This window comes from Saccopteryx bilineata, chromosome 6 (assembly GCF_036850765.1).
Source record: "Saccopteryx bilineata isolate mSacBil1 chromosome 6, mSacBil1_pri_phased_curated, whole genome shotgun sequence".
NCBI classification, from domain to species: Eukaryota; Metazoa; Chordata; class Mammalia; order Chiroptera; family Emballonuridae; genus Saccopteryx; species Saccopteryx bilineata.
The window spans coordinates 133,134,239-133,160,012 of NC_089495.1; the positions used below are offsets into that span (position 1 = coordinate 133,134,239).

Consider the following 25,774-nt stretch of genomic DNA (forward strand, 5'->3'; position numbering starts at 1 on the left):
CAGAAGGGAGACGCACCACGGATTTCTTCTAGTTCATTGATACAACTCAAATTAAAAAAAAATTGTGGTGTCCAGTAAAGAAGAAAACATTAAAAAAATTATTTCTCTCTTCTGACATAGACTTCTGACCCAAGTCCCTTGGGAGGTCTGGGGTTGCTCTGAATTTCACAAACAGAAGAGACCCTGGGCATCGCAAAAAAGTACGGGGTCCGTGTGGTCCCTGGGCACAGCCTCTAGTGACCCATGTGCGTGTGAAACAGCCGGACGGTCCTGTACTGAGAAGCCTTGTCCATACTGAAACCAGACTTCAGCAGAAGCGGCTCCGACATTTGAAACGTGGAACCCGTGCTGTGGGGACAAGCAGGGCTGGTCACAACGCTGACCTTTAGACCTGGGACCATTGCTTTAGTTCTCATGCCAGCTTGTCACATGGGTCACCCCAGGGATGAGGAACCAACAGAAGACTGTGACTCCTCTCGTCCCTCGTCCCTGGGTGGTCGGGTGGCCATCGCCGCAGTTCAGCATGTAGACACTGGGTCCAGGTAACCACACGCCCGGCCTCCTCGCACGCCTGGCCTCCCCACATCGAGGGAGGGATGGCCAGTCAGCGAGGCTGTGGCTAGACTGTTGAAATGAGAACAGAGAGAAAACAGCAAGCAAACCACAGGGCGTCCGAGAACCTGGGACACAGGTGGACATGGTCTCGGGGCCCACCTCTGCTGGGAGGACATGGTTGCAGACAGCTTTTCTCACACACAGCCGCAGCGCAGGGGTCCGGCCTGGTGGGGCGCCGACGAGGGATGGGGTGGAGGGTCATCCCCGCACTGCGCTTGCACCGTGTGCGTGAGAGGCGTCGGGAAAGGGATGTGGGCCCTGGCGTGCCGAGCGCTAACAACAAGCTTTGATACAACAGGTCCTCTGCAGTGAGTGGAACCAGTACCCATGAGCATGGTGGGCCGTCAGCAGCTGCTGCCTGAAGTTGCGTGGCAGTTGCTGTCGTGGACGTGGACAGCTGGCTGCCGAGGTAGGAGGGCGGCCAGCATGTGGTCCTCTCATGTGTCCAGAGATGACCCTGACCCTCCCTGGCCTCTGTCACCCAGGATGTCGCTGCCTAGGATTACTGCAGTGCCGCACCCACAGCCCAGCCTGGGTATGAATGCAAATCAGGGTTCAGCGAGACGTGGGACAACTCCCTCGAGACCAATGTGGAGAAACACGCCAGCCTCCCATAAATCTACCCCAGCCCTCTCTCTGCCACTGGTCTAAATGCTATCGACCACGCTTTAGTGTGCTGTCTGTGGGCAGTGACCTAGCCCTGCTCCTGCAGCTGCCAAGCCCCCAGCTGCTATGCCCCCCAGCCCTGCACGGGAGCACTGCTGGGCCAACACAGGGATACAGGAGGGTAGGGCGAGGAACTCCCCAGAAGCAGTGATGTTGGCTGGTCTGGTCATGGGGGTCAAGGGCCTGTGCTGTGTCTCCAGTGCCCCCTGGGGAAACCCATGAAGCCAACCACACTTTCCAGTGGACCTGAGAGCCAGCATTCCCACTAACTTTCCTGTCTCCCTGAATCGATCAGACACAGTGGGCCCGGAAAGGGCAACAAAGACAACCGGGGACTTCACCGGAGCCATGGGTCCCAGTCACCGCTCCCGCCAGAACACGGCCACTCGGCTCACGGTGGGGCTGGCACAGACTAGTTCCCTGGCTATGGCTGGTCACTGGTTGAGACTAGTTACCAGCTCTCTACTGGGGGCAGGGCAGGGACACCCTTCCCCAAGAACCGCCTGTGGCTTGCCCTGGGAAACCTGAGGACAAGTACTCACAATGGGGCTGGCGTTGATGTAGTCCGAGTTGCTGTGGCTGTTTTCCAACTTCAGCAGAATCCGGGAGTGGTCGTCTGCAACGAGCCCAGAGCAGAGGGTTAGGTCTGTGCGCAGCCCACAGGGCACAGCGGTGCGAGTGGGGAATGAAGGCTGTAAGCACTTGGTGGCTGCCCGCTGTCACACCATGTGCCCCCTCAGGTCTGCTCAGCCCTTCCCAAGGTGGTCCAATAGTGCAAGGGAGAATTTAGCTGGGCGGGGACCTGACACTAAGTCCCAACAACCTCCTACTTGACTGTGCAAAGGTCCAATACCAAGGTTAGGCTTCCTCCGCAACATTTACAGAGCCTTTGCCTTTCAACCTATTTGTCAACACATGGTAAATAATATCCTTACGCACATCTGGAGATTAGGCCACCATTCAATACATAAAGTTTTGCAGTCTACACACCGTTACATCCCTGAGGTTACAGGGATTTCCCTTTAAACGGCAACAAAGAGAAAAAGAAAACGGAGATGAAGAGGAATTGAGGAGAAGCGTGTGCAGGCCTCACCGATGCAAAAACGTTCCTCCAGCAGGCAAAATATTTTGACTAATGTTTAAACTGGATGTGTCAATGGGGACCAAGGACATGTGATCTGTCAAATGTGTTTGAGACATGAGTTATTCTGAATTTTGGTTCCGGAACAAGCTTGGGTACACACAGTTCTGGATGTGTTGCTGTGACATCCCTCCTGGCCTGTTTCAGGGACTTGCAAAGTGGGGTGCCCCTGTGGGGAATGGAGGACGGAGGACGGGGCATTGCCTACGGAGTTGTCCCCACCCCCATCCTTTGGCATCCCTGGCTCTGCAGCCACCTGTCTATTTTCCCTGCAGGTACAGTTGCAAACAGAAAGTCACTGGGCTGGCTGGAGAGCTCACTGTAACCTTGGCTCCTGAGACTGCCTGCAGAGATTCTCACACCTGCTTCTCCTCCCAACGACCACTGCCAGAGCCTGAAAAGCCAGGCTTTCTGCCGAGTGTGGGGCTCCACCCTGGTTCTGCTGGCCTGCACTTGGATGGGCTCTCCAGGTGGAAATGGCAGTCGACCCTATGAGCCGCTGGGGGGTGTGTGTGCGGGCTGAGAACATGAACTCTGTGCTTCTAGGAGATTTTAATTTTTAAACAACAATTCTGGAGCTTGGGGTAGTGGGGAGTCCTATAACTGACTGAACTTGAGAACTGTCTGCTAGACTGGATGCTACCCTATTGGTCTTATTAAGATATTAACGTCAGCTCTTCCCGGTAGCGACAAGACAGATAGGTAATATCTAGAGTCGGGACAGAGTTCACACGCTGAGTGGTGTTTACAGGTGCGTCCACTGCATGCACCTGAGTGCTATGTGAGCGTTTCGCGGAATTTATGGTGGCGGCTGCTGAGTCACCTGCTGACATGTGAACAACGATGCAGACTCCGCACGCAATGGCCCTGGGCTCCTGCGCAGATTTATTGTTCAGTAAAAACTGGCAGTGGCAGGAAATCAAAATAGAATTTACCAAAAAAATCAGTCAGCTCTGATATCCTACCATGTTACAACATGACCTCCAAAGTCACGTTCCAGCCAGAGATAGGACAATCACTCAGAGCAGGTGCCGCTGGTGGCAGGGTCCTAGACACAGTCTGTGTGGAGTTCTGGAATGACCTAGCGGGACTTCAGCTGTTTCCCGAGGATCCCTGGGGGGTCTCCCAGGAGCCCGACCAGGGTTTCAAAAGCTTCAGCATAGCACCTTCTAATCGTAGATAGGATTTCATGGCAACATGTTGATTTAAAAATCAACCGTGAAATTATTTAGTTTTTAATATCGGGCCACCTTGGACCTGCTTTTGCAACACCTAAGTCTTCCAGAGACTGTGGGGTGGGGGGCCGACTCACACGACAGAGATGGTCTGGGGATACGTCACTCCCTGGGCAAGGCTCTGCATGGCTCTGCGGTTCAGCTGGCCCGTCCCTCGTTTCTGAGATGCTAAGGGGTCAGTGTGACGAGGTCAGGGTCTGAATCTGGCTGTCCTTGCCCTTTGTATTGTGGGGTGGAGTGTACTACTCATGCAGGGCACACAACCACTCCCGGTGCTCACAGCTCAGTAAAGAAGTGGGCGTGCCCCTCAAGGGCTCAGTCAGACGTCACTCAGAGGCCCAGAGACACGGAATTCAGGCTGTGTCTTCCTGGCCCCATAATTGTCCTTTTCCTCTAATGAGACCCACAGTAGCCGGTGACTTGAAAAAGAATGCTTTCATTTCCTTTAACTATTATGTCATCTTTAACTGTTTCATAACCTGCTCTGAACAAGAAGAGTTGCAGCTCCCTGGTTCTGTCTGTCAATGACTCACAGTTTTGTCTTTCTGTTTCAGGCAGAAGGGCCCCTTTCAGCATTTCCTGTACACCGTCTGTGGTGGTGACCTTCCCTTGACTTCAGTATGATGTCATGTTATTAACCAACGTCACCCCAGTCACTTTAAAAAGACCTGCAGTCGTCAGTTTTATCAAGGAGGAAAGGAGACATCCATTGCGAAGAAACTTGAATTATTCCTCCCCCACCCACATGCGGGCGCTGTTTCTGAGTGTTTCAAGCATGTGCCGTTTGGCGGGCGCTGCCTTGTCCAAGAACTATTCTTCCAGTGCCTCTGGTATCCTGTCTGTTCTAAATATAAGTTCATACCTGCCATCTCCCTTCTTCCGGGGATGCTGTGCTGTGACTGGACTGGAACTGGTCTCCGTTTTAGGTTGAAAAAACTAAGGCCCAGAAAGAACCACTGAGTGACCTGGCCAAGGCTGTGTGGCCTACAACTAAGGGCCCAGGTTTGGTCCTCAGTCTGCCGCCGGTGGGTCAGGTGAGGTCTGGGTTAATCACTCCATATTTCAGTGTCAGGTTTGTTGTCGAAAGTGCAGGGTAACGATGTCTAACTCACAGGGTGGTTGTGATAAATGGCTCACACACAGCACTCACCGTGATGCTTGGAAGAGAGCCAGGAATATAGGAACAAGGTCTAAGTTATAAACACAGACCTAAGACATTGAAAGCCAATTGAATTGACAAAACTTATTTATGATGCGTGGTATTGTTAGTAAATGTAAGATAATTTCCATAAATTTCAACAGAAGAATCTTTTTTTTTTTAAACAATATCTTTTTAAAAATTTTTATTTATTTATTTATTTTGTGACAGAGAGAGTCAGAGAGAAGGACAGACAGGAAGGGAGAGAGATGAGAAGCATCAATTCTTTGTTGTAGTACCTTAGTTGTTCGTTCATTGCTTTCTCAGAAATGCCTTGACGGGTGTGTGTGTGTGTGTGTGTGTGTGGCTACAGCAGAGTGAATGACCTCTTGCTAGAGCCTTTGTCAAACCAGATGAGCCCGCGCTCAAGCTGGCGACCTCAGAGTCTCAAACCTGGGTCCTCCACATTCCAGTCTGATGCTCTATCCACTGCACCACTGCCCGGTCAGGCAGAAGAATCTTCTTGATTATTACGAGGGCAAAGAACCCTTGAAGGTGGACAAGCAGGGTCCTCTGGAGGCCACGGCAGCTCAGTCATTGATGAGTCCATCCAGGGAAGTGCCGTCACCCCTGTTCCATCTGAACCACCAATGGAGAGCTCACAAAGGCTTCCTAGGCCGCTAACCTCACAGATCTCTAAGGACGGGGTTTCCCATAACTGGTTCTGTGGCTCACATCGACCATGTGGACTGATAGGCACGGCTCTGCAATCTCCTGTCCCTGGAAGACGGTGCTGGTGCTGCCGGCGGCCTTAGGGCTCCGGGGTCCTGCTCAAGGCCAGCATTCACTCATTCCAGAGGGCTGCCAAAGCTCTCCCTCTGTCTCAGTTTCCTTTCAAGATTTAGGTTGAACTAGTGGTTTCCAACCTTTTTACATGTGGGGATTGCTGACCCAGCTGGTGGAAATGGAAACATGCCACAAAGGAAATTTCATCTTATCCCTCAGAATAGGGCAACACAGGACATGCGGGTGCTTGATTTCAGAACTGCACATGTGCGATGCACTGAACACTACATGAGTTTGTCTGAATGCTTTTTTTCTACCATGCATGATTTGTAAACATTCTGCATGGTGCAAAAGGTTGTTTGGACAAGCCTACAAGTTCCAAAGCTATCTGAGACAACCTTAGTAATATTTTCATCAGTGATACCGGCTGATTCAGTGGCAGTCACCCTGAGCATAAGCAAATTTGACTAAGATCATTGGGTCTATGATCTTCATACAACATCAAGGTGGTTCACTCTTTCATGGGTGGGCGCGGAATTTCTGGTGAACTGGCAGGTTGGAAACCACTGGATTAAACCATTATTCTGGCCAGATGATGTACTTTGATGCTCTGGCTGTGGAAGTGTGGGGTGTGCCTGGTGACGGGTCAGTGTTGCACACCAGAGGGTCAGGGCTCTGGGTAGGACAAGGGCAACAGCATCAGTGACCCCAGTTCCTGCTCTTGGTTCATGGCCCCATAGATGATGATACACTGTGAACACGGAGCCTGGCTCTTTACCTTTGGTCTACTGGCTGTGCGTGCTGGTCTGAGGACTCCACCAATCACACACACAGATGTCTTTATTGATTTGGACTTGTCATAGTTGAGGCAAAGCAATATGTTCTTTTTCCTTTTTTAAATTTTAAAAAATTTTTTATTTTTCTGAAGTGAGAAGTGGGGAGGCAGAGAGATAGACTCCCACCTGTCTCTGACCAGGATCCACCTGGCATACCCACCAGGGGGCGATGCTTTGCCTAACGGGCCGTTGCTCCGTTGCAACCGGAGCCATTCTAGTGCCTGAGGTGGAGGCCATGGAGCAATCCTCAGCACCCGGGCAAACTTTGCTTCAATGGAGCCTTGGCTGCAGGAGGGGAAGAGAGAGACAGAGGGAAAGGAGAGGGGAAAGGGTGGAGAAGCAGATGGGTGCTTCTTCTGTGTGCCCTGACTAGGAATCAAACCCGGGACTTCCACACACCAGGCTCTACCACTGAGCAAACCAGCCAGGGCTAAAAGCAATGTATTTTTATATCATGTTTGTTTCAGGACTCCGAAGTGCCAACTAGACTGCTCCTTTGCAGACCAGGGAACGTGAGACAACAGCGTGGTCATGAGGCCCCTGCACGGAGGTGGTAGGTCCTCTTCAGAGGGCTGGTTCCTGCTTCTTCCACAGCATCCCTTCCTCAGCGAGTGAGTGAGTGGCTGCTCTGCTCTTAGCTTTTTGGAAACTCTCAGCTCAAACTAGAAAGATCATCAGACACTTAGGAAAGGCAATGCGGTTCTGGTCAGTGTCTCCTGGGATCAGAACAAGGCTGCATTCCAGAAGACCAGTGTGGCTGAGATCCCAGATCCAGAGCACCTGCCAACATCTGAAGATGGTGGGAGAATTGGACCGGCCCCGTTCCGCCACCTAGGAAGCTCACAGGCAGAGGCTCAGGTCTGGCTTTCCAGCTCCAAGTGCAGCGAGAGCAGGTCTCAGGGGCACGACTGCCCTGGAATATAGTCGTTAGGTTTCCTGTCTCATGTCTCATTACTTGGCTAGTTTCACCAGCATCTCTGAAGATCTCTCAGAAACCAAACCCACAGAAGGACCACAGACTCGACCAGTAGGCGCACGACTCTGAGAAGCCCACTGGTCCAGGTCTCACATCCCGGGGAAGGAGGTTTCTGGGTTGAGAGGCATCTCCACTTCCATCCCGAGACCAACGGGCAGTTCTTCACTCAGACGCAAATGTATTCCCGATCGGTTTCTGAGTTATGGCGGAGATGACGGTGTGTGACTGGATCTGGAGCCGCGCTGTGCCCCCCTCAGCTCACACCTTCCAACTCACTTGTCCGTATGTGAGAGTCCCGTGGTGCTGCACAAACCCACTGGCTTGAACACCACATATCTGTATGCACAGCGCTAACATTCAGCATCTGGATGTGCCTTCACCCAGGTTGTTGGCGGGCTGGTTCCCGCCAACTCTGGGGAATAGTCCCTGGCCTTTCTCTGCTTCAGGGTGCTGCCTGAGCCCCAGGGCCCCCAGCCCCTCTTCTGCCTTTAACGGCAAGTCGAGTCCTCACATTACGTCTACCTCCTTTGGGCACATGTCCCCCGACGACGTCCAGAAAAACCTCCCTAATGTTAGGTCAGGTTCAGTGCGACCTTTGTGACGTCGGGTAACACGTTCAGGGTCCTACAGATTGGGATGTGGGCACTGCAAGGGCCAATCCAGCACAATGACACAGCACTGCCTGTCAGAGAGGGTCTCACAGGCAGACTGGGACTCTGCAACCCAGCTCCCACGGCACATGGCAGACACGTGGCCATATGGATGCCACGCTCCTAATCCACGGTGATGAGGCCTCATTGCAGCAGATGGACGGCCACACAGAGTGGACACCTCTGGCAGCCACACCCTGCCGCATACTCAGGAAAGGCATCAGAAAGGGAAAGGCCAACATCCTGAGTGGGTGGTGGGGCAAACAGATGGGGGTGACAGACGTGTCTCTGTCTGAACCAAGAGCTCTTACCAGGTGTGAGCTTCCACGTTGTCCAGGTGGAATCGTCTACTAGGTAACAAAGAGATAGCGCCCTCAGTGATGGTTTGCTCTCCCCACTAAGGACAGAGAGGAGGTGGGCAACCATCACTGTCAAGGTTCTTGTCACTGGCCAGGTGAACAGGATTGGGCTGTCACACGTCCTCAAGGTGAGGCCACCGAAGCCTGCTGGTCGTGTTTGCTGAGGCGTCATGCAGACATGGCTGGTTTCAACCTCCTGTGCCCTGGGCCTCTGTGTCCGGGCGCAGGTCTGGGAAGTGGGCAGGGAGCCTCACATGGACCTAGCAAAGTGGCCAGGCTCCCTGCTGGTCTGTGACAGTTGACAGAGGGCCCTGTCACTGGGAGAAGACCACTCCAGAAAACAAGGGGGTGTGTCACAATAATTAAAGAGATGTAAAATACAAAGCTTTATGCCGCATCCTGGTTAAAACACAAACGAAAGCTGTGGAAAGGAATGTGACTGGGGACATCAGGAGGTGGGCTGAAACTGGGTATTAGGGGTTATTGTTAATTTTCTCAGTTATACCAACAGGCTGTCATTATGCAGGAGAATGTCCTTATTTTTAGGAGACATAGGCCAAAGGGTTTAGAAAGCACGATGCCTGAAAGTCACTTTGAAGTAGTTCAAACAATAAACACACACATACGCACATGCGCGTGTGAACATGGCCAAATGTAGAGTTGAGGTTGTTGAGTCTGGGACGTGTGTGTGCAGGTGACCCTCAAGTTATTGTTGCAGCCTGAGTGTTTTTCAGCTTCTGCCAGGGCAGGTGTGGGGGAGACCATGCCATGCCAGGGCCATTTCTTCTTGGCAAAAGGCTTTGGAAGAGGTCGACCTGGGGTGTCTGTGGTCAGACACCTGGTAGACAGTCCTCTGCAGGGTCAGGAGGAAGACCTGTACGGGTCATTTGCCTCTAGAGCCTATGAGAATGACATGCCTATAGCTCACTGGCATCCACGCTAGTTCCCTCGAACCCCGACTGCTGTTACATTGAAAGAATGGCAGTACGATCTCAACTACAGATGGTAAAGAGGCTCAGAGATGTTAAGAAACAAGTTTCAGCCCTGGCCGGTTGGCTCAGCGGTAGAGCGTCGGCCTGGCGTGTGGGGTACCCGGGTTCGATTCCCGGCCAGGGCACATAGGAGAAGTGCCCATTTGCTTCTCCACCCCCCACCCCCTCCTTCCTCTCTGTCTCTCTCTTCCCCTCCCGCAGCCAAGGCTCCATTGGAGCAAAGATGGCCCGGGTGCTGGGGATGGCTCCTTGGCCTCTGCCCCAGGCGCTGGAGTGGCTCTGGTCGTGGCAGAGCAATGCCCCGGAGGGGCAGAGCATTGCCCCCTGGTGGGCAGAGCGTCGCCCCTGGTGGGCGTGCCGGGTGGATCCCGGTAGGGCGCATGCGGGAGTCTGTCTGACTGTCTCTCCCCGTTTCCAGCTTCAAAAAAAAAAAAAAAAGAAAGAAAAAAAAAAAGAAAAAAAGTTTCAGGCCCTGGCCGGTTGGCTCAGCAGTAGAGCATTGGCCTGGCGTGTGGAAGTCCTGAGTTCGATTTCCTGGTCAGGGCACATAAGAGAAGCGCTCATCTGCTTCTCCACCCTTCCCCTTCTCCTTCCTCTCTATCTCTCTCTTCCCCTTCTGCAGCCAAGGCTCCATTGGAGCAAAGTTGGCCCGGCGCTGAGGATGGCTCCATGGCCTCTGCCTCAGGCATTAGAATGGCTCTGGTTGCAACAGAGCAATGCTCCAGATGGGCAGAGCATCACCCCCTGGTGGGCATGCTGGGTGGATCCCAGTCGGGTGCATGCAGGAGTCTGTCTGCAGCGGATCCCCTCCCTGCCTCGCTTCTCACTTAGGAAAAATACAAAAGGAAACAAGTTTCAAATCCCACAGTGAAAGCCAACAGAGTAAGCAAGTACTTCGGGGGGGAGGTCGGGGGCATGTCCCCACCATGGTTTCAGGACTTTGTCCTGGACTCCTAAGCAAGGAACGGATTCTGTGTTTTGGTCTGGGAACAGCCTCACAAGGCGATGTCCACATTGGCATTCAACGTGGGAAATAGATCGCTGCAGAGAGGGTTGCAGATAAGGTGCGGGGTGAGGGATGGCGAGGACAGGACTTCCCCACCATAAGAATAACAGTGCAACCTATGCCTGCCCTCCCCCGCCAGTGCCCCTGCCGGTACCTACAGGTCAGCACAGCCGGGCTCCGGTTCTTGGGCAGATTCTCCTCTCGCAGGGCCACGACTGAGCTGTTGGGCTCCGCCTGGTAGGCACATAGAGCCTCCCACTCCTTCTCCAGGCGGTTCTTGTTCTTCAGGTGGTCCTCCATGTAGGCCTGCAATGGGAGACAGGGTCAGGCAGTGGCTGGGCCCCGGGGGTCGTGATGGCGCAGCCACACCTCACCTGAGTGCCCGGGTTAGGGAGCTGGTTCCTGGCAGCTCTGGTGAGAGGGATACAGATGGCCCAGGTGCACAAAACACCGCCGAGGTTGGTTCAGAGGTATCCATCACATGTGACCTAGGTGCTGAGCCTGGGCTGCGAGGACGGACACTCAGACCACAGCATCCCCTCCTCGGCCATTATTAGCTGTGACTGGGGAAAAGGACGTGCACGTGGGAGACCAGACTGACTGACCAACAACAACTGGGCAGATGTGTTTCTAGCCAGGAGTGCGCTGGCAGGGTGGAAGCCTTCAGGGGGGTCCGCTGCATGTGCTTGTAAGATGACAGGGTTTGCAGGGGGGCAGGCATGGGTGCAGGTATGTCCGCGAGGGGACGGGGCTCTGCATGTCTGGCTAGGGTGGTAGGAGCTCTGGGAGTGGCCACTGGGCTTGGAAATTGGGAGAGAAAAGGGATGGACAGTTACACAAAATAGTTACCATTGGCCCTGGCCAGTTCGTTCATGGTAGAGCGTCAGCCTGGGGTGTGGAAGTCTAGGTTCAATTCTGGGCCAGGGCACACAGGAGAAGCATCCATCTGCTTCTCCACTCTTCCCCCTCTCCTTTCTCTGTCTCTCTCTTCCCCTCCCGCAGCCAAGGCTCCACTGGAGCAAAGTTGGCCCCGGGCGCTGAGGATGGCTGTATGGCCTCTGCCTCAGGCGCTAGAATGGCTCTGGTTACAATGGCGCAACGAATGCCCCAGATGGGCAGAGCATCACCTGGTGGGCATGCCGGCTGGATCCCAGTCGAGCGCATGAGGGAGTCTGTCTGTCTCCCTGTTTCTCACTTCAGAAAAATAATAACAACAACAAAAAACCAGTTACTGTTACTGTCACTGGGTGGCGGACACAGGGAAAGGTGAAAGAGACAGGGCTACACTGAACCCCTGCTGAGCATCCATCTGGGAAAACAGCCCAGGGAATTATGTTGGCGCTGGAACTCATTTTCTTTTCCTCAGAGAACCAGTGGTTACGAACAGAAACTATGTTGCAATAAATATTTGAAATTATTCCATTGAAACTATACAACACACTTTGAAACTATGGTATGTACCCAATCAAAATCACGTGTAGGCAGTTAATTCCGGAAGCCTCCTCAGATAGGAGCGGGACTGCACCCTCCAGAGACCGTTAGTTCAGAATACAGCAAAAGCACTGAGCAGGCGGCTGGTGGGGTCAGGCGAAACCCCGCCATCAGGGAAGGCCTGCACCCATCACCCTGTGAGACGGACAGCTGTGTTATTTAATGAAGAGATGCACAGAGAGAGTGGGGATCCTAGCTCTGACCCTGACGTCCACGAATCCCCACAGATGCCAGGTAGATGTCTGTTGCATCATGTACTGTAATTCTGGGGCCGGGAGCAAGGGCCGCCACGTGGGGCTCGCTGTCCCTCGTTCCCATTTCTGTTTGCACAGAGCTCATTCTTCTCATAATTGGCTTTTCTGAATCTGCTGGGTGGGCGGCATCACAGATACTGAGCTGCACCGGTGTGTGCAAAATACTAAACAGCTGGTGGCAGTAACAAAAACAAAGGCAAAAACACCAAAACCAAATACCTTGACTCTCCTGCTCTGCTGAGAGCCGTTTTCTGGGCACGCACCTGTCGCCGCCATCATGAGAAGTGGACAAGGAACAAAGGGCCCTGGACACAGCCTTCCCCACCCCAGCCGCCTGGCCAGCACTGTCCATGTGCTATATTTATCCATCCACTCAAGAAATGGCCTTGACTTCAGGAGAAAGCATTTCAAAGGGCCAAACCCGGCTATGGTATTAATATTGTGCCCAAAGGAATAATGGGTTCATCCTCCAACATTTTGTGTGTGGGTTTCTAATATGTCACATGTGGACACAGGTTTTCAAATATATCCACAAAGTAAGACACACGTGTGTGCGCGCACGCGCACACACACACACACACACACACACTCTGCCCAAGTTTGAGAGGTCAGGTACACACACTCTGACACACTAACCAGGTCTCAGTTGTCAGACACGCCAATGTCCAGCCATGTGTTCACAGTCTCTCAATGTCCACCCCGACTCCACTGTCAGCCCCCACCGTCCACTCACTCTGATTCGTCCCCCAGCTCAGGTCACTCCCAGGGGCAGGATTGGCCTGCTGTCTGCCCCCTTGCCCCCCTCAAGTGCTCTCAGCCGCTTCCCTGCTCAGGGCTCCTGCTCTGGGGGCGGGTGGAGGAGAGGACAGAAATTTGAGAAAAGGAAGGGCACTCATAGACAGTCTTGCAAGGCGTCCGCACCTCTCAGCCGAGGTCTAAGAAGATGCTGCAGGGGAGGGAGTCATCCCCAGAGGCCCAGCAGCTGAGGCCCCCACAGGTGGGGCCGGAGGCTGGGGCCCAGGAGATGACTGTCACACATGTTTGAGTCGCTGAGGGACCTTCAGGTGGCCTTCCGTGTACGTGAGCGAGACCCGCGTGGCCACATGGCGAACACGTTCCCACAACACAGCTGTGAACTCAGAGTGTCCCTCCTTGTGAACAGAGGCTCCGATTGCCCTGAGCCCGAGAAATGTATCTGCCCACGGATGGTGCCTAACCCCCCATGCCCTTGGGGTTCTGCCAGTGGGGAAAAGGCATGTTTAAGGAGCTCCATCTAGAAAACGTGAACTATAAACTGCTCTCTTTTCAGACGACCATGGTGGAACATCAGACATATTTTTGTCTCGATGTCCTCCCAGTAAGGACGATACTGTTGTGTGATTCAATGTTGAAGTTTGTGAAAATGCTCACTCACTTATCTTGCCTAAAACACCCTGTGTGAGGGGCACAGGCGGCAGGGTGGGGGGTTGTGGCGAGGTTGGGGTAGGGTGTGTCCTGGCTGACGCATCCTGTCTCAGTGATTCCACAGCTGCTTTTCTGGGGCCTGGTTTGTGCACATCTTACAAAGTGAGGCCGGAGCCTCACTTCTCTCTGGAAAATGCTCCTCAAGGCAGCTCTCTGAGAGAACAAGGTTCTTTCGATGACATGTGACAGACCTCAGCAGGTTTAATCCAACCTCGAATGCTGTCTGCAGGGCAGCAGGGATGTTACCTTAATTCCTGCAAACTGCAGCTGCTTAGATTTCCCCATTATCTTGGCCCTGGGAAGTGAAGTCATGCTGCACGGTCACTCAGGTTTCTAAATTTATGGCAAGAACTGGAACACGAGTCACATTCTTTTCCCCAGAGACGCCATTTACCAGGTGTTCTAAAAGCTTTCGGGTACTTTGATCTGATATAAGTGTGTGTGTGTCAGGGGGTGTGGTGGTGATGGTGGGTGGCCTCAGTGCTTTAAAAATAGTAACTTTTATTACATCAACAGCCCCACAGTGAGGAGAAGACAAAAGCTGCTAAGAGCTCCCCCAAAGACTCGATCATGTCTCCCCACCCCCCGCCCTCTGGCTCAGGTGGGGGCTGCCTTTTCTCTCCTCAGTGCTGGTCGCTGTCATTTAAGCTTCTGACACCACCCGCGTTATAGGATTTTCTCGTTTCAGTTGAAAAGATGCTGAGAGGGGGCTTGCATCTGACATATGGGGAAACTGAGGGTCCTGAGAAGTCATACCAACAGCCTGAAGCCTCCAGCTGCTGGGCGGCAACAGAGCCCAAGTCAGTGCCTGACATACCGGTGCCCCCCCCCCCCCCAGCCATCTGCTCACCACACCTCACCTTGGGCATCGTCCTGGTGCCTTCACAGGGAGACCAGGTCAGTGGTTTTGGTGCAAAATGCCACCCACTTTGGGACCTGCCTGTCTTTCATCCAGACTTCACCTTCCTAACCTCCGACTCACCCACAAGACCCCCCACCCCGGGCATCACCACACTCTGCACGTGGTTCACGCCGATCCTCCTGCAGTGAACGTCTAGCCTTTGAGGTCAGTGCCAACACAACTGCTTTTCTCGGGTCTGACTGGACATGCCTGTCGCCGCCCGGTCTGAGCTTCCTGCCCTACGACCCACTCCACATTGGACACTGCTGCTCTATAACCTTGTCTCTGTGAACTCGACCACTTTCTCCTGTGCGACAGCCGTCGGCATCAGGGTCTCCTTCCTCTCGGGGGGTTACTTTTTGTGAGAATGGGGTTCACTTAGCATGTGCTTTGGGCAGAGAGCTAATATTGCCGAATGATAGCTCGTTACTTTGAGATTTCCATAGGTAATTTGAATCACAAAAATTTTATACCCGTGATGGGCATCCTTCCATACCTGCCTTCGCCTCTGAAACATGGGAGAATTGTCCAAGAAAGTCACACAAGGACTTTGGAACCTTCCACTGTCTCCTCGCTGCCCTCTTCCTTTCTGGGGGACGCAGGCATTGTGGCGAAGTTGGTGCTGAACTGGTGGTGCCACCGTCTAACGAGGTCTGGTACACTCGAAGGACAGCGAGGTGCAGACTATGCTTCCCCCTGATTCCCTGCTTCTGAACTTCTGAGCCTCCCTCAGAGCCCCGATGTGGTGCTGTCCCGCCAGACGTCTCAGGCCTGTGAACTCCTGTGCGCTGAGCCAGCTGGCTCCTCGGGGCGTGCTGAGAGCCGTCACCACACGGGGAGTGGGTGTTTCTAGAGCCCGTTCCCCCAGTGGGCCGTGACCACTCTGCAGTCCTGTTCTGGCTCCGAACTGGAGCTCTAGGGAGGAGATGCTGCGAACAGTATCAGCGGGTGTCAGCCAGGTGCAGGAGTGAACCCCTTACCCCCCATGCCTCCTGACAACACAGACCATGCCGAGCGGTGCACAGTACGAGCTGGTTCGCTCTGAGGAGCTCAGATACCTCATGTGGATGCCGCCGCTCACCTTTCGGATTGCTCGCTCGCTCGCTCTCCACTCTGGGGGCGATGGGTAGCAGTTCTGAAAGGGGTCCTGGCGGGAAGAGCTCAGCACACATTCATAGTCATGAAGTCTGGCGGGGGATATACTCCAGGTGACCCTAGATGAGTCCCGAATGAGAAGTGTCTAAATCTTGAATTCTGATCCCATCCAAGGACCTGGACTCAATGTATCCTCTGAAAAGCTTCCCCTGCACCGGCTACTCATGGGAAAATGCGTTTTCCAAGTTAGGAACCAGCACACACTGTTGCTGTCAGACTACATGGCCTTAGCTTTGACCACGGGCTATGATGCACTTGGGCTTGAGTTTTCTGCCTGCTGATAATAATATCAGTTTTGTTTTGTTTATTAGTTTTTTTTAAAGTGAGAGGATGGGAGATAGACTCCTGCATGAGCCCCGGCTGGGATCCACCCAACAGCCCCCATCTGGGGCCCATGCTGGAATCAACTGAGCTATCCTCAGTGCCTGGGGCTGACACTCAAACTAATCCAGCCGCTGGCTGTGGGAGGGGAAGAGGGGAAAAAAGGGGAGGGGAAGGGGTGGAGAAGCAGATGGTCGCTTCTCCTGCGTGCCCTGACCAGAAATAGAACCCAGACGTCTGCGTGCTGGGTCGATGCTCTGAATCCAATGAGCCGACCCACCAGGGCCAGCTTTCATGAGCCCTATTTCATGAGGTATTAACCCAATCCAAGGACTTCCTCCTTTCAGGCCCCCCTCTCCCGTCTTCTTTTTGTAGAGCACACGATTGGATCATTTGGGCAGGAAAACCACCAATAGTCTCTGAGGGACAAGGACTGCATGCCACCAGGTGACTTTTCAGAAAACAGCCTCCGTGTGTCAGATAAACCAACTAGTTTCTGCCTCTGATGGCCTCATTTTGCACAGAATCCCAAACCTTTGGAATGAAAAGTGCTATTGCCATTATCTGATGGAGATGTGCCCACCGTGCGCTGATTTGGCCTAAATATTTTCTGTACTCTCTTCTGATAGAATTGTCAAGCCCCTGAGGGTCAGGAGAGCGATTTCTAGGAAAATGGAGCATTTGGGATGCCCTGGAGCGTAACTGGGTTTTGTTAATAACTGCTAGAACACAGTGCAGCTTCAGGGTAATGTCTCCATCACTCACAAAGCCTTAATGGGGCCTGAAGGAGCTTTTCCGGGTAGGAAAGCAACGCTAATAAAACGAAGAAAACGAAGAAGGCACCAGACCTGACTTGGAAAGACTTTAGTGCGATAAACAGAAGGTCCCGTCCCCGCACGGGGATGTTGCTGCTGAGTACTTTGGGGCGAACCACCTGATCTCACTGACCCTTTACTGCTCCGTGAAATGGGCATCATATGTAATGGCAGAGCTGGTTGCCCAGTGAACCGTCAAGTGTGCAGATGGCAGGGAGGGTGGTCATGGCGGGTCTCAGCTTCTCATCAGAAAAAGAAGGTGTCTTCCAAGTTCTCCCCATAAAACTCCTTTTGACAATGATGTGTCTGAAATAAACTCCAGCCCACGCGGAAAAGGCGTGTTGCAGGAAGTGGGCTTTGGAAGAGCCACTCATGATGGGCAGGCTCTGCTTTGGCTCCCCCCTCCCCCCTGGTGCCCAGTACAACCAACGTCTTGCTGCTTCCTGACCACTGTGGTGGTCACCATGAGGAGCACGTCGAGCTTTGCTGCCCTTCCTGTGAGAACGAGAGGTTGTGCTTTACGATGCGACAGTTACATGAATGCTTTCAAGAGCGAGCAGACAGCTGCTCCCGCTGAGATTTGGGGAAATGATGACTTTTTTCTTTCAAAATGAGAACTTGATTGGGGCAGGGGGTAATGAACACACAATATGATGTACAGAGATGCATTGTAGAATGGGGCACCTGAAACCTGTATAATTATGTTAACCTGTGTCACCCTTAAAAAAAAAAGACAATGTCACCTGTCTTCAATAATATATTAAAGGGAAATGATTATGTTAATTGTTTGAATTCCAAGCAAACAACACAAAAGCTGGGAGGAGAGAGCAGAGGGGTTCCGCCGTGCTGGTTGAGCACGCTTGCACGCGGGGAGGGCGGGATGGCGAGCAGCAGGTCAGGTAAGGTGTGCTGGCTGCCGACAGTGCGCTGCACCAGGGATAACTGCAGCATTGCTGCTGAACGTTTGGCAGCAGGCACGTTCAGATATCTGAGATGCAAAGTCAGAACTTTAAAGAAATGCATTCAAACCCTCATGAAGGACAGATACAGCGAAGCGATGAGAGGGTGCCTTTGCTCTTTCTCAGCTTAGGGAAGATTCAGTGAAACAGGAATCATGAACCACACGTCATTTAAATCAGTATCTGAGGCCGACAAAGGGACACTCAGCCCAGACAGAACCAGCTTGTTCCCCGGACACCTGCCCATGGCTCACTCTGGTCACGGGCCGGCCGGCTACACTGGGCAGTTGACCACGCATTGTGTTGCTCTGCTCTGCGAACCAGGAACTTAGAATGCAGAGCAGACAGACACATTTCATTATTTTTTTAAAAAGGGCCAAAACCACCGACCCAGAAAAGGTCAACGTGACCTGTGTTTCCGTGACGTCCATGTGTAGTTCGCCTGGGAAGAGTCGGCACAGTTTGGAGAAGCCTGAAGAAGTGCAGATGATGGGACCCAGGAACCAGGACGAATAAAGGAAATACCACGTGGTCTATTCTCTTTACCGTGTGACACTAGCCCTCACAGAAACCCCCATATGTATCTGCAGGGAGCAGCTGGCGCCCTCACCCTGGAGATGTAGGAGGCGGCAGAAACAAGGATGACCATAGCAGGGGCACCTGCAGCAGCACCGTCAGCTTCACCAACGCATGTGAGCCGGCGCCGTGGGCTCCTAATTCTCCCTCTAAAATGTGTCCGCAAGCTGAACAACCTCGGAGAATGAGTAGCACATGCGTGGGCCAGTGACCCTCGAACTCCATTCCTTGACAGCATCCACTGACTGAGAAACCAACACCCCTTCCTTATGACGTCACCAGCAGGATGAGGGGTGATGGAAACCTTACGCTGTTGGAGCATGGGAGAAGAAAACATTCAAGTGCTTCCAAATGTTAAGCCCGTGAGAGAAAGCCCCCAACTCACACCTCGTCCAGGAGGAGGGGGTGAGCAAGCCAGAGGTAGTCGAGGCAGGAAAGGGAGACCTGGAGAATCGCCACGCAGGTGCCCATGCTGCGGATGCGGAGCTGTTCTATTTAAAATCCTCTTGTAATTGAAAACCCACAGAAGCTCGGAAGAAAACATTCCTCAGGGCTCTGCTGGGCAGGCTGCTGGAGAAGACCCCGCCTCCCATGCGACAGAAGTGTGGGCTCAGCGTGGCACCACCTCGAACACGTGTCCCAGGAGGTCAGGAAACTTAAGTCCTGAAGGGGCAGGACTTAACTGACTGGAAGCCTCAGTACATGTATTTTTGTTATAATTGGGTTTTGGTCAAATCTAGACAAGCCCCGGACTCTCAGTGGCCACGCTGACAGGAGTCCTGAGCATGAACTGGCCAGCACGCAGCTGTCCCCTGCTGTTGGGGAATGGAGGGCAGAGCAGACAGCTGCGGACCAGGGCCACATGCTGTCTGGGCTCCACAGCTGCTTGGTTAGCTCGGACCTTCACTCACCTTTCCTCTGTCGAGCCACGGAAACCACAGCTTCATAGACAAATGCCTGGAACCCAATGGACAATGCCAACAGCACACACGTTCTGTTCCAGAAATGTGTTAATAACTTTAGAAAGTAAGTGACTTTGGCCTGACCAGGAGGTGGTGCAGCGGATAGAGCATTGGCCTGGGACACTGAGGACCTAGGTTTGAAACTCTGAGGCCGCTGGCTTGAGCGCGGGATCACAGACATGACCCCATGGTCACTGGCTTGAGCCCAAGGTCGCTGGCTCGGCTGGAGTCCCCTGGTCAAGGCACATGTGAGAAAGCAATCAATGAACAACTAGGGTGCTATAACAAAGAATTGACACTTCTTATGTCTCTCCCTTCCTGTCTCTTTCAAAAAAAGTCAATAACTTTCTAACTCTGTCCTCAACACCTCCTGTCACTAAATGGGAGGCAGACTGGTGCACGTTGTGTGGGTGTGTGGGGAGGTGACAGGTCTCCCACAGGAGGAGGAGCAGGAAGCTATGTGACCACAGTGACCCCACGACAGAGCACTTTCTGTCTCAGGCTGTCCTTCCTGAAGAAGCTCAAGGAATTCTACGGGAACAATTTTGTGGCTCTTATCATCTTATGTAGCATCTTCAAAATGAAGGCAAAATACAAAGATGAATAAGGATCAGAAATGGAAAACCAATGAGGAGAATTACACAACATTTTCCACAAATGCACAACTATTAATATTTACATCTAGGGCAGAAGAGACTTGCATGGGGATTATGAGCGAAGCCCGGTCTACGGCCATACTACCCTGAACACGCCTGATCTCGTCTGATCTTGGAAGCTAAGCAGGGTCAGGCCTGGTTAGTACCTGGATGGGAGAGCGAAGCCCGATTCTTCCCCCATTGTGGGAGAGCGAAGAGGGGCATCTTAGCTCAGATACCTGCTCAGGTCCTGGTTCTGGTCATGTATTCACTCATTCAATGAATTCTGTTAAGAAGACGGGACGTGCCAGGGACTGCTTTGTGTTCCTGCCCAGCAGTTCTATCCTCACGGGGCCGACTTCTTTTACTGGAGAACAGAGCACATGTGAGTAGAGAAGCGCGGTTTAGAAAGACAACTTCAGAGAGCAGGGTCCACAAGAGGAGCAGACAGTGATAGAAAAGGGAATGGGGGGTGGCTGGCTCTTGAGGAGTTTGTGATGCACAGGACTGTGGGGGACAGCACCGGACTGGGGCAGCGACGGCCCTGAGTGGGAAAGGTCCGGCACATCCCAGACAGAGAGAGCCACAGGTCGCTGGGGCAGAGGGAGCTTGCTGGCGGCAGCGGTGGGAAAAAATCTGAAGTTTCTTTTTTTTCCAGTAAAGTATTGGGGTAACATTGGTCAATAACATTAAGATTCAGATGTATGGCTTTATAATACGACATCTGCACACTCTGTTGTGTGCTCACCGCCCAAGTCTGGCTGCCTTTAAGGTCAAGGATAATGTAAGAGCAATGGGAGGCCGTGGAGAGTTTTCAACCAGAGAGCCACATGGTGACAGAGATGCTTTTAAAAGGTCACAGGCTCCAGGTGGAGATTGATGGCACAGCTGGGATTGTGGCAGATATCCGACGGCCAGGCCGAGGTTCCTTGTGGAGGAGGCAGAGGGGAGAGGAGCAGGGGGCTGAGCTGCCAGGATCGGCCAACACAGCCGACAAGGGGATTTCCGCTTATTTCACACAGATCCGGCCTGCTCCTCCCGATTTTCCTGAATTTCGGCAACCCTTCAGTTTGCAAAATAGTCTGTAACTGTCTCAACATTTTAGCCCTCACACAGCTGCAGCGAGGGGAGAGCTCAGTCAGAGTCAGAAGTCCACGTAGAAACCTGAAAAATTCCCACTGTTATGTGGACAGAACGTTCTTATCTTTGACTGTGGTCATTTTAGCCACTGCTTGAAATCTCGCGGAAGTTTGCCCAAAGTACAACAGAAAGTTAACAGCCGATAGCTTCACCCCAAATGGACAAGATTAGCCTGGGATACTTGGATACACTTTTACTCAGATTAGCCTGGGATACTCTGATACACTTTTACACAAAGGCGGCAGTCTGAAATACAGAGGTGTGCGAGTGTGTGGGCTTCAGCAAGCCCATGGCCTGTTAGAAGAGCCGTCCTCACAAGATTACCTCCCACACAGTGGGGGATACTGTGTGGGCCCTGCCGACCACTGGGGGCCAGTTACAGAGTCACTACCAGGGTCACAGACTGGGTCCTGGGTGATACGGATGTCTGTGAGAGAGGGCCGGTGGGCTCTGAGCTCAGAATCAGGCTGGAAGAAACAAGGATTTTAAAGACATGAGACAGTGCGTGTCTGCCCCAGACAGTACACCTCCTGGGGTGCTCAGAACCTGGGAAAGACCACGGTGGGGCTCCAGGGTCCAGCTTGGCTGGGAACAGCTCTGCAATGTCCCTAGATCTGCCCGTCCCATTTGAATGAACGGAGCTGCTTTTCTCCTGTTCACAGCGACATGGGACCTAATGTGGGGCTGTGAACTTAGGTTTAGTTCACACCATTAACTCCCTGGGAGATGCCATGACAAAGAGATAAACATAGGAGTGTTTTGAGGCACTCCAAAAAGCCCGTTATTTAGTCCCTGCAGTCTCTCCAGTGTTGGACGCAGAGCCCGGCTCCCTGAGGTGGCGGCGAGTATCTACTGAATGAGTCAAGGGCATGACACCCCTGGGCCCGTCCTGAGAATGTGGGACAGCTCTGCAGCCTCTGACTTGGATGCCACGTGTCCTCCGTGTCGGACGCAAGGGTTAAGGGTCGTAGAAAATGCAGGGGTGGCGCTGAGCCACAGCAGTGAGCCACGGAGTGCTTTGGGACAAATGGATACGGGTGCTTCACTGAACAGTTTTCTTTAACAACATTTACTGTCTACAGTCTCACACGAGTGCTCAGAGGGGGTGAAGGGCAGATTTCTGGGCTAATAAGCATTTCTTCTAGAATATTCTGATATATTTAAAATTTTTCCAGCTTTGGCTCTTAGACTCTTTGTCACCTTTGCTTAGCTATTTGGGAAGACTGCCTTCTCCATTCCTGGATGCATGAGCAGCTCTGGGTCCTATAAAATATTCATTCACTTCCAGAAATATTTGCACCCTGCTGAAAAAATGCAGACAAACTCATATGGAGTATCAGAAAATGGCTATTTTAATGGTGCACGCTCTCTTGTCAAACCTCTCTTTCCACTAAACATTTCCTTCAAAATTATTTTCATTAGGAAGATGAACAATTTCCACATTAGCTGCTAATCCTCTTTCATTTAAAAGTCTGCTGATAAAATTCTTTGCTTGTCATTCAAATAGTAAGGAATAATTATAGACCAGAGGCCTCCATCTCAGCTTCATTAATGGTAAATTGCACGGACGTCTGAAGCCTAAGTCAGCTTTGATACATCTCAAAATGCAATTCCCATAGCTTCCCTGGGCTATGTGCAATTAATTATACAGTTAATAAGGGAAATATGGTAATGAAAGGACCCCGTTCATCCTGACCACCTGCCTTCACCAAATATATTTTGTGTGCTGCTCTTCCTTTTGTAATCCAGTCCACAGACCGTTGTTGACAACGTGGCGGTTTTACATGTCAGCCTGCAGCTGCTTCAACAAGTACCAATTGGAAGAAACATTCATAGATTGTGTGATATTTCCACAAATGTCTGCCTTTTAAAAGTTTTAAAGTATCGACCTACAGCATCTTACAATTCTGACCTAGCTGCTTCTCAAACAAAATGCTCCATGTAAGGTGTTGTGTTTCTAACAAGGACCTAGCTGCCCTCAGAGATGAGCGAGGGACAGTGGACAGTGTGCAAGACACCACACGAAGGGTGGAGAGATGGGTCTAATCATTCTAAGTGGAGCAAACTCTCCCCTTCCTGTCCCCACCTGAGCGCTGCTCTGGCTGCGCAATGTGGAACCCTCCTGAGCTTCTGGGGATGGGGGAGGTGTTTGCGACTCTGGTGCACAGGAGACAGTGATGTGTTCAGCTGGCTGGGGCACCAGTTCTACCTCCTCGCTGTGAATCACTCGGAAATACAAAAGATGCACGCTCACGCGTTTGTGTCACAGCCGATTTTATTAATATGTCTAAGTACACAGTCCGTACTGAACAAGAAAATAAAAAACTGGATTCTGGCCTCCACCACGTCCCTTTGACAAGGGAAAGGCACTTTGAGCCACAGTTCTTACAACTTTCACTCAGGTACAAGATTCGGCTGCAAACCAGCCTTGAGTTCCGGGGAGCAGACGGGAAGGGAAGCAGGAGGAGGAGCCGCTGGAACGTGGTGCTCAGAGATGTCAACAGAGTCTGGGAGAAGAACAGGACCCCCAAAGTGAGTGGCGTCACTGCGCCCCAGGCACGCGGGGCTGAGGGTGCTGCCCAGACAAGGGAAAGCTGCGAGATGAGTGTGCAGGGCTACCTGTCGTCATGGCGGCAGGCTCTGAGTCACTGTGTCTGTGTGTTGCGCACTGGCTGAGTCACTCACATGCTCCGTGGCTGTCCACCCACCCGCCCCAGCTGGATGGTACCTGCAAAATCCAAATTGTCAACTTCAAGTCACAGAGGGGCAGGTTCTCTCAAGGACCCAACAGCTACAGAGTCAACAAAGGGACAGAAAAGAGCCCAGAGAAGACAATTTTTACTTGAAGGATGATGACAGTGGTTCCAACAGGGAACCCTTCAGGAAGAGGAAGGGGAGGGGATGGTTGCCCAGCAATGCAAATGACTTCTGCCCGTTACACAGCACAGAGCTTTTCTTAGCCTCCACCTCTTCTGGGCTGCACCAGTGAGGTGCTCATGACAGTTTTCTGATGGAGTTTTAGGAGGAATAAAGAACTCCAGCAAGCGCAGTGAGGTCACCCAGCACAGAGACACAGACAGGAGTCTTCCTTCCCACATCCAGACGGGAAACACTGGATTGCACACACTTTAGAAAAGGTTTGCAGAGCCTGACCAGGTGGTGGTGCAGTGGATACAGCATCAACTTGGGATGCAGAGGACCCAGGTTCGAAACCTAAAGGTCTCCGGCTTGCGTGTGGGATCATAGACATGACCCGATGGTCACTGGCTTGACCAAGGGGTCACTGGCTTGGCTGAAGCCCCCTCCCCCAGTCAAGGCACATATGAGAAAGCAATCAGTGAACAACTAAGGTGTCGCAATAAAGAACTGATGCTTCTTATCTCTCTCCCTGCCTGTCTGTTCCTCTCTCTGTATCTCTCTCTCTCACTAAAAAGAGAAATAAAAAAGGAAAGAAAATGTTTGCAGAAACCCTAAGGGTGCTCATTGGAATCAGAGTACTTTGGTTTTTCCTAAAAGCAATGGGCTAGTGGCTCATGAGCAGTAAGGGGGGGGGGATAGAAATGTCATCAATACTGGAGCAGGTCACACAAGACTCAAATACTTGTCTTCCCTTCACCAGACACACTTTCTAAAAGGGAACGAAGCCCACAGGTCTGAGCTCGTGTTCTCAGACTTCCCGTCAGCAGGAAAACAGCTAACACACCAGCGGAGAGAAAGGAGCAATTAGGGTTCAGGTGTCCGCCACAGTGACCAGGAGATGGTGGCAAACATTCCTCATTTGATGGCTTTGAGGTGAGGAGTTGGATGCAGAAGAGAGAAGAGAGTTGATCTATCAAAAGTTATTTTTACTTTTTAGGGTGAAAAGTTAGAGGTAAGGCTATCAAATATATTTTTCATTCTTTTTCAGCTCAAGTGTCAGTCATGTGTGGACTGCCTGCATTATACGCCTACATGTTCTCGAGGTTTGGCAGGTGACGTGGGAGTGGATGGTGGGTGACCAGATGTCACCTTCTGTGCTTTCTGGTTCCTGTGCAATGTGGCGACGGAGCCTGAAGCCCACCCCTCTCAACAGCTGCCTTTGTCATGGTTACAGCATGTGTGCCACCTGGAATTTCTTCACGGCTATCAGCTCTTAGCATTGAGGGTCTGCTCACCTGCCCACCTGCCTGCTGCCTGAGGCTCCTGTCCTCATACACCCAGATGGCTCACAGGGGACACACAGGCATGCAGGTGCTACCTGAAGCAAGGTAATACCCTGCCTGCACACAGAGGGTAAAGAGGAAGCCAGCTGGTAAGGCCCCTGTCTGGCCTTCTTCCACCTGTAAGACATCTTCTTTGTTACACAGGACATAAAGCTGGTTCTTAGATCTGACCTTCACGGAGACGCAGCATCAGTGATAGCTCACCATTCATACTGTGTTCTCTGCCTGACTTGCACTGAACTTATGTTCCCAGAGATACAAAGAATGAGGTGATCTGAGGAGCCTCCTCTAATCGTCACCTAGAGATATTGGAACAGTGGCAAGTCAGCTTTCCACAAAATAAAGGGAAATCCTCAGGAATTCAAAATGAACAAGGAAGTGAAAAACCAGAGCGGGAGCCGTGTGACCTGAAGTTGCTCAAGTCTTGCGGGGGAGTAGGGGGAGAAGGGGGAAGGCAAGGCCTTGGCTTTAACTGCCCACGTGGGGTCAAAGGGGACAT

General features: G+C 52.2%; 1 protein-coding gene across 2 annotated transcripts in view; it reads right to left on the reverse strand.

The window, feature by feature from the left end:
• The window catches only part of PTPRN2 (protein tyrosine phosphatase receptor type N2), a 485,678-nt gene that overhangs the window by 27,193 nt on the left and 432,711 nt on the right, over positions 1 to 25,774 (reverse strand). For both annotated transcript variants that reach the window (XM_066238054.1, XM_066238053.1), the window contains exons 15-16: positions 10,559 to 10,706; positions 1,824 to 1,897 (exon numbers count right to left, since the gene is read on the reverse strand). In XM_066238054.1, coding sequence (XP_066094151.1) covers positions 1,824 to 1,897; positions 10,559 to 10,706 — 222 coding nt within the window. The remainder of the gene's footprint in view (positions 1 to 1,823; positions 1,898 to 10,558; positions 10,707 to 25,774) is intronic.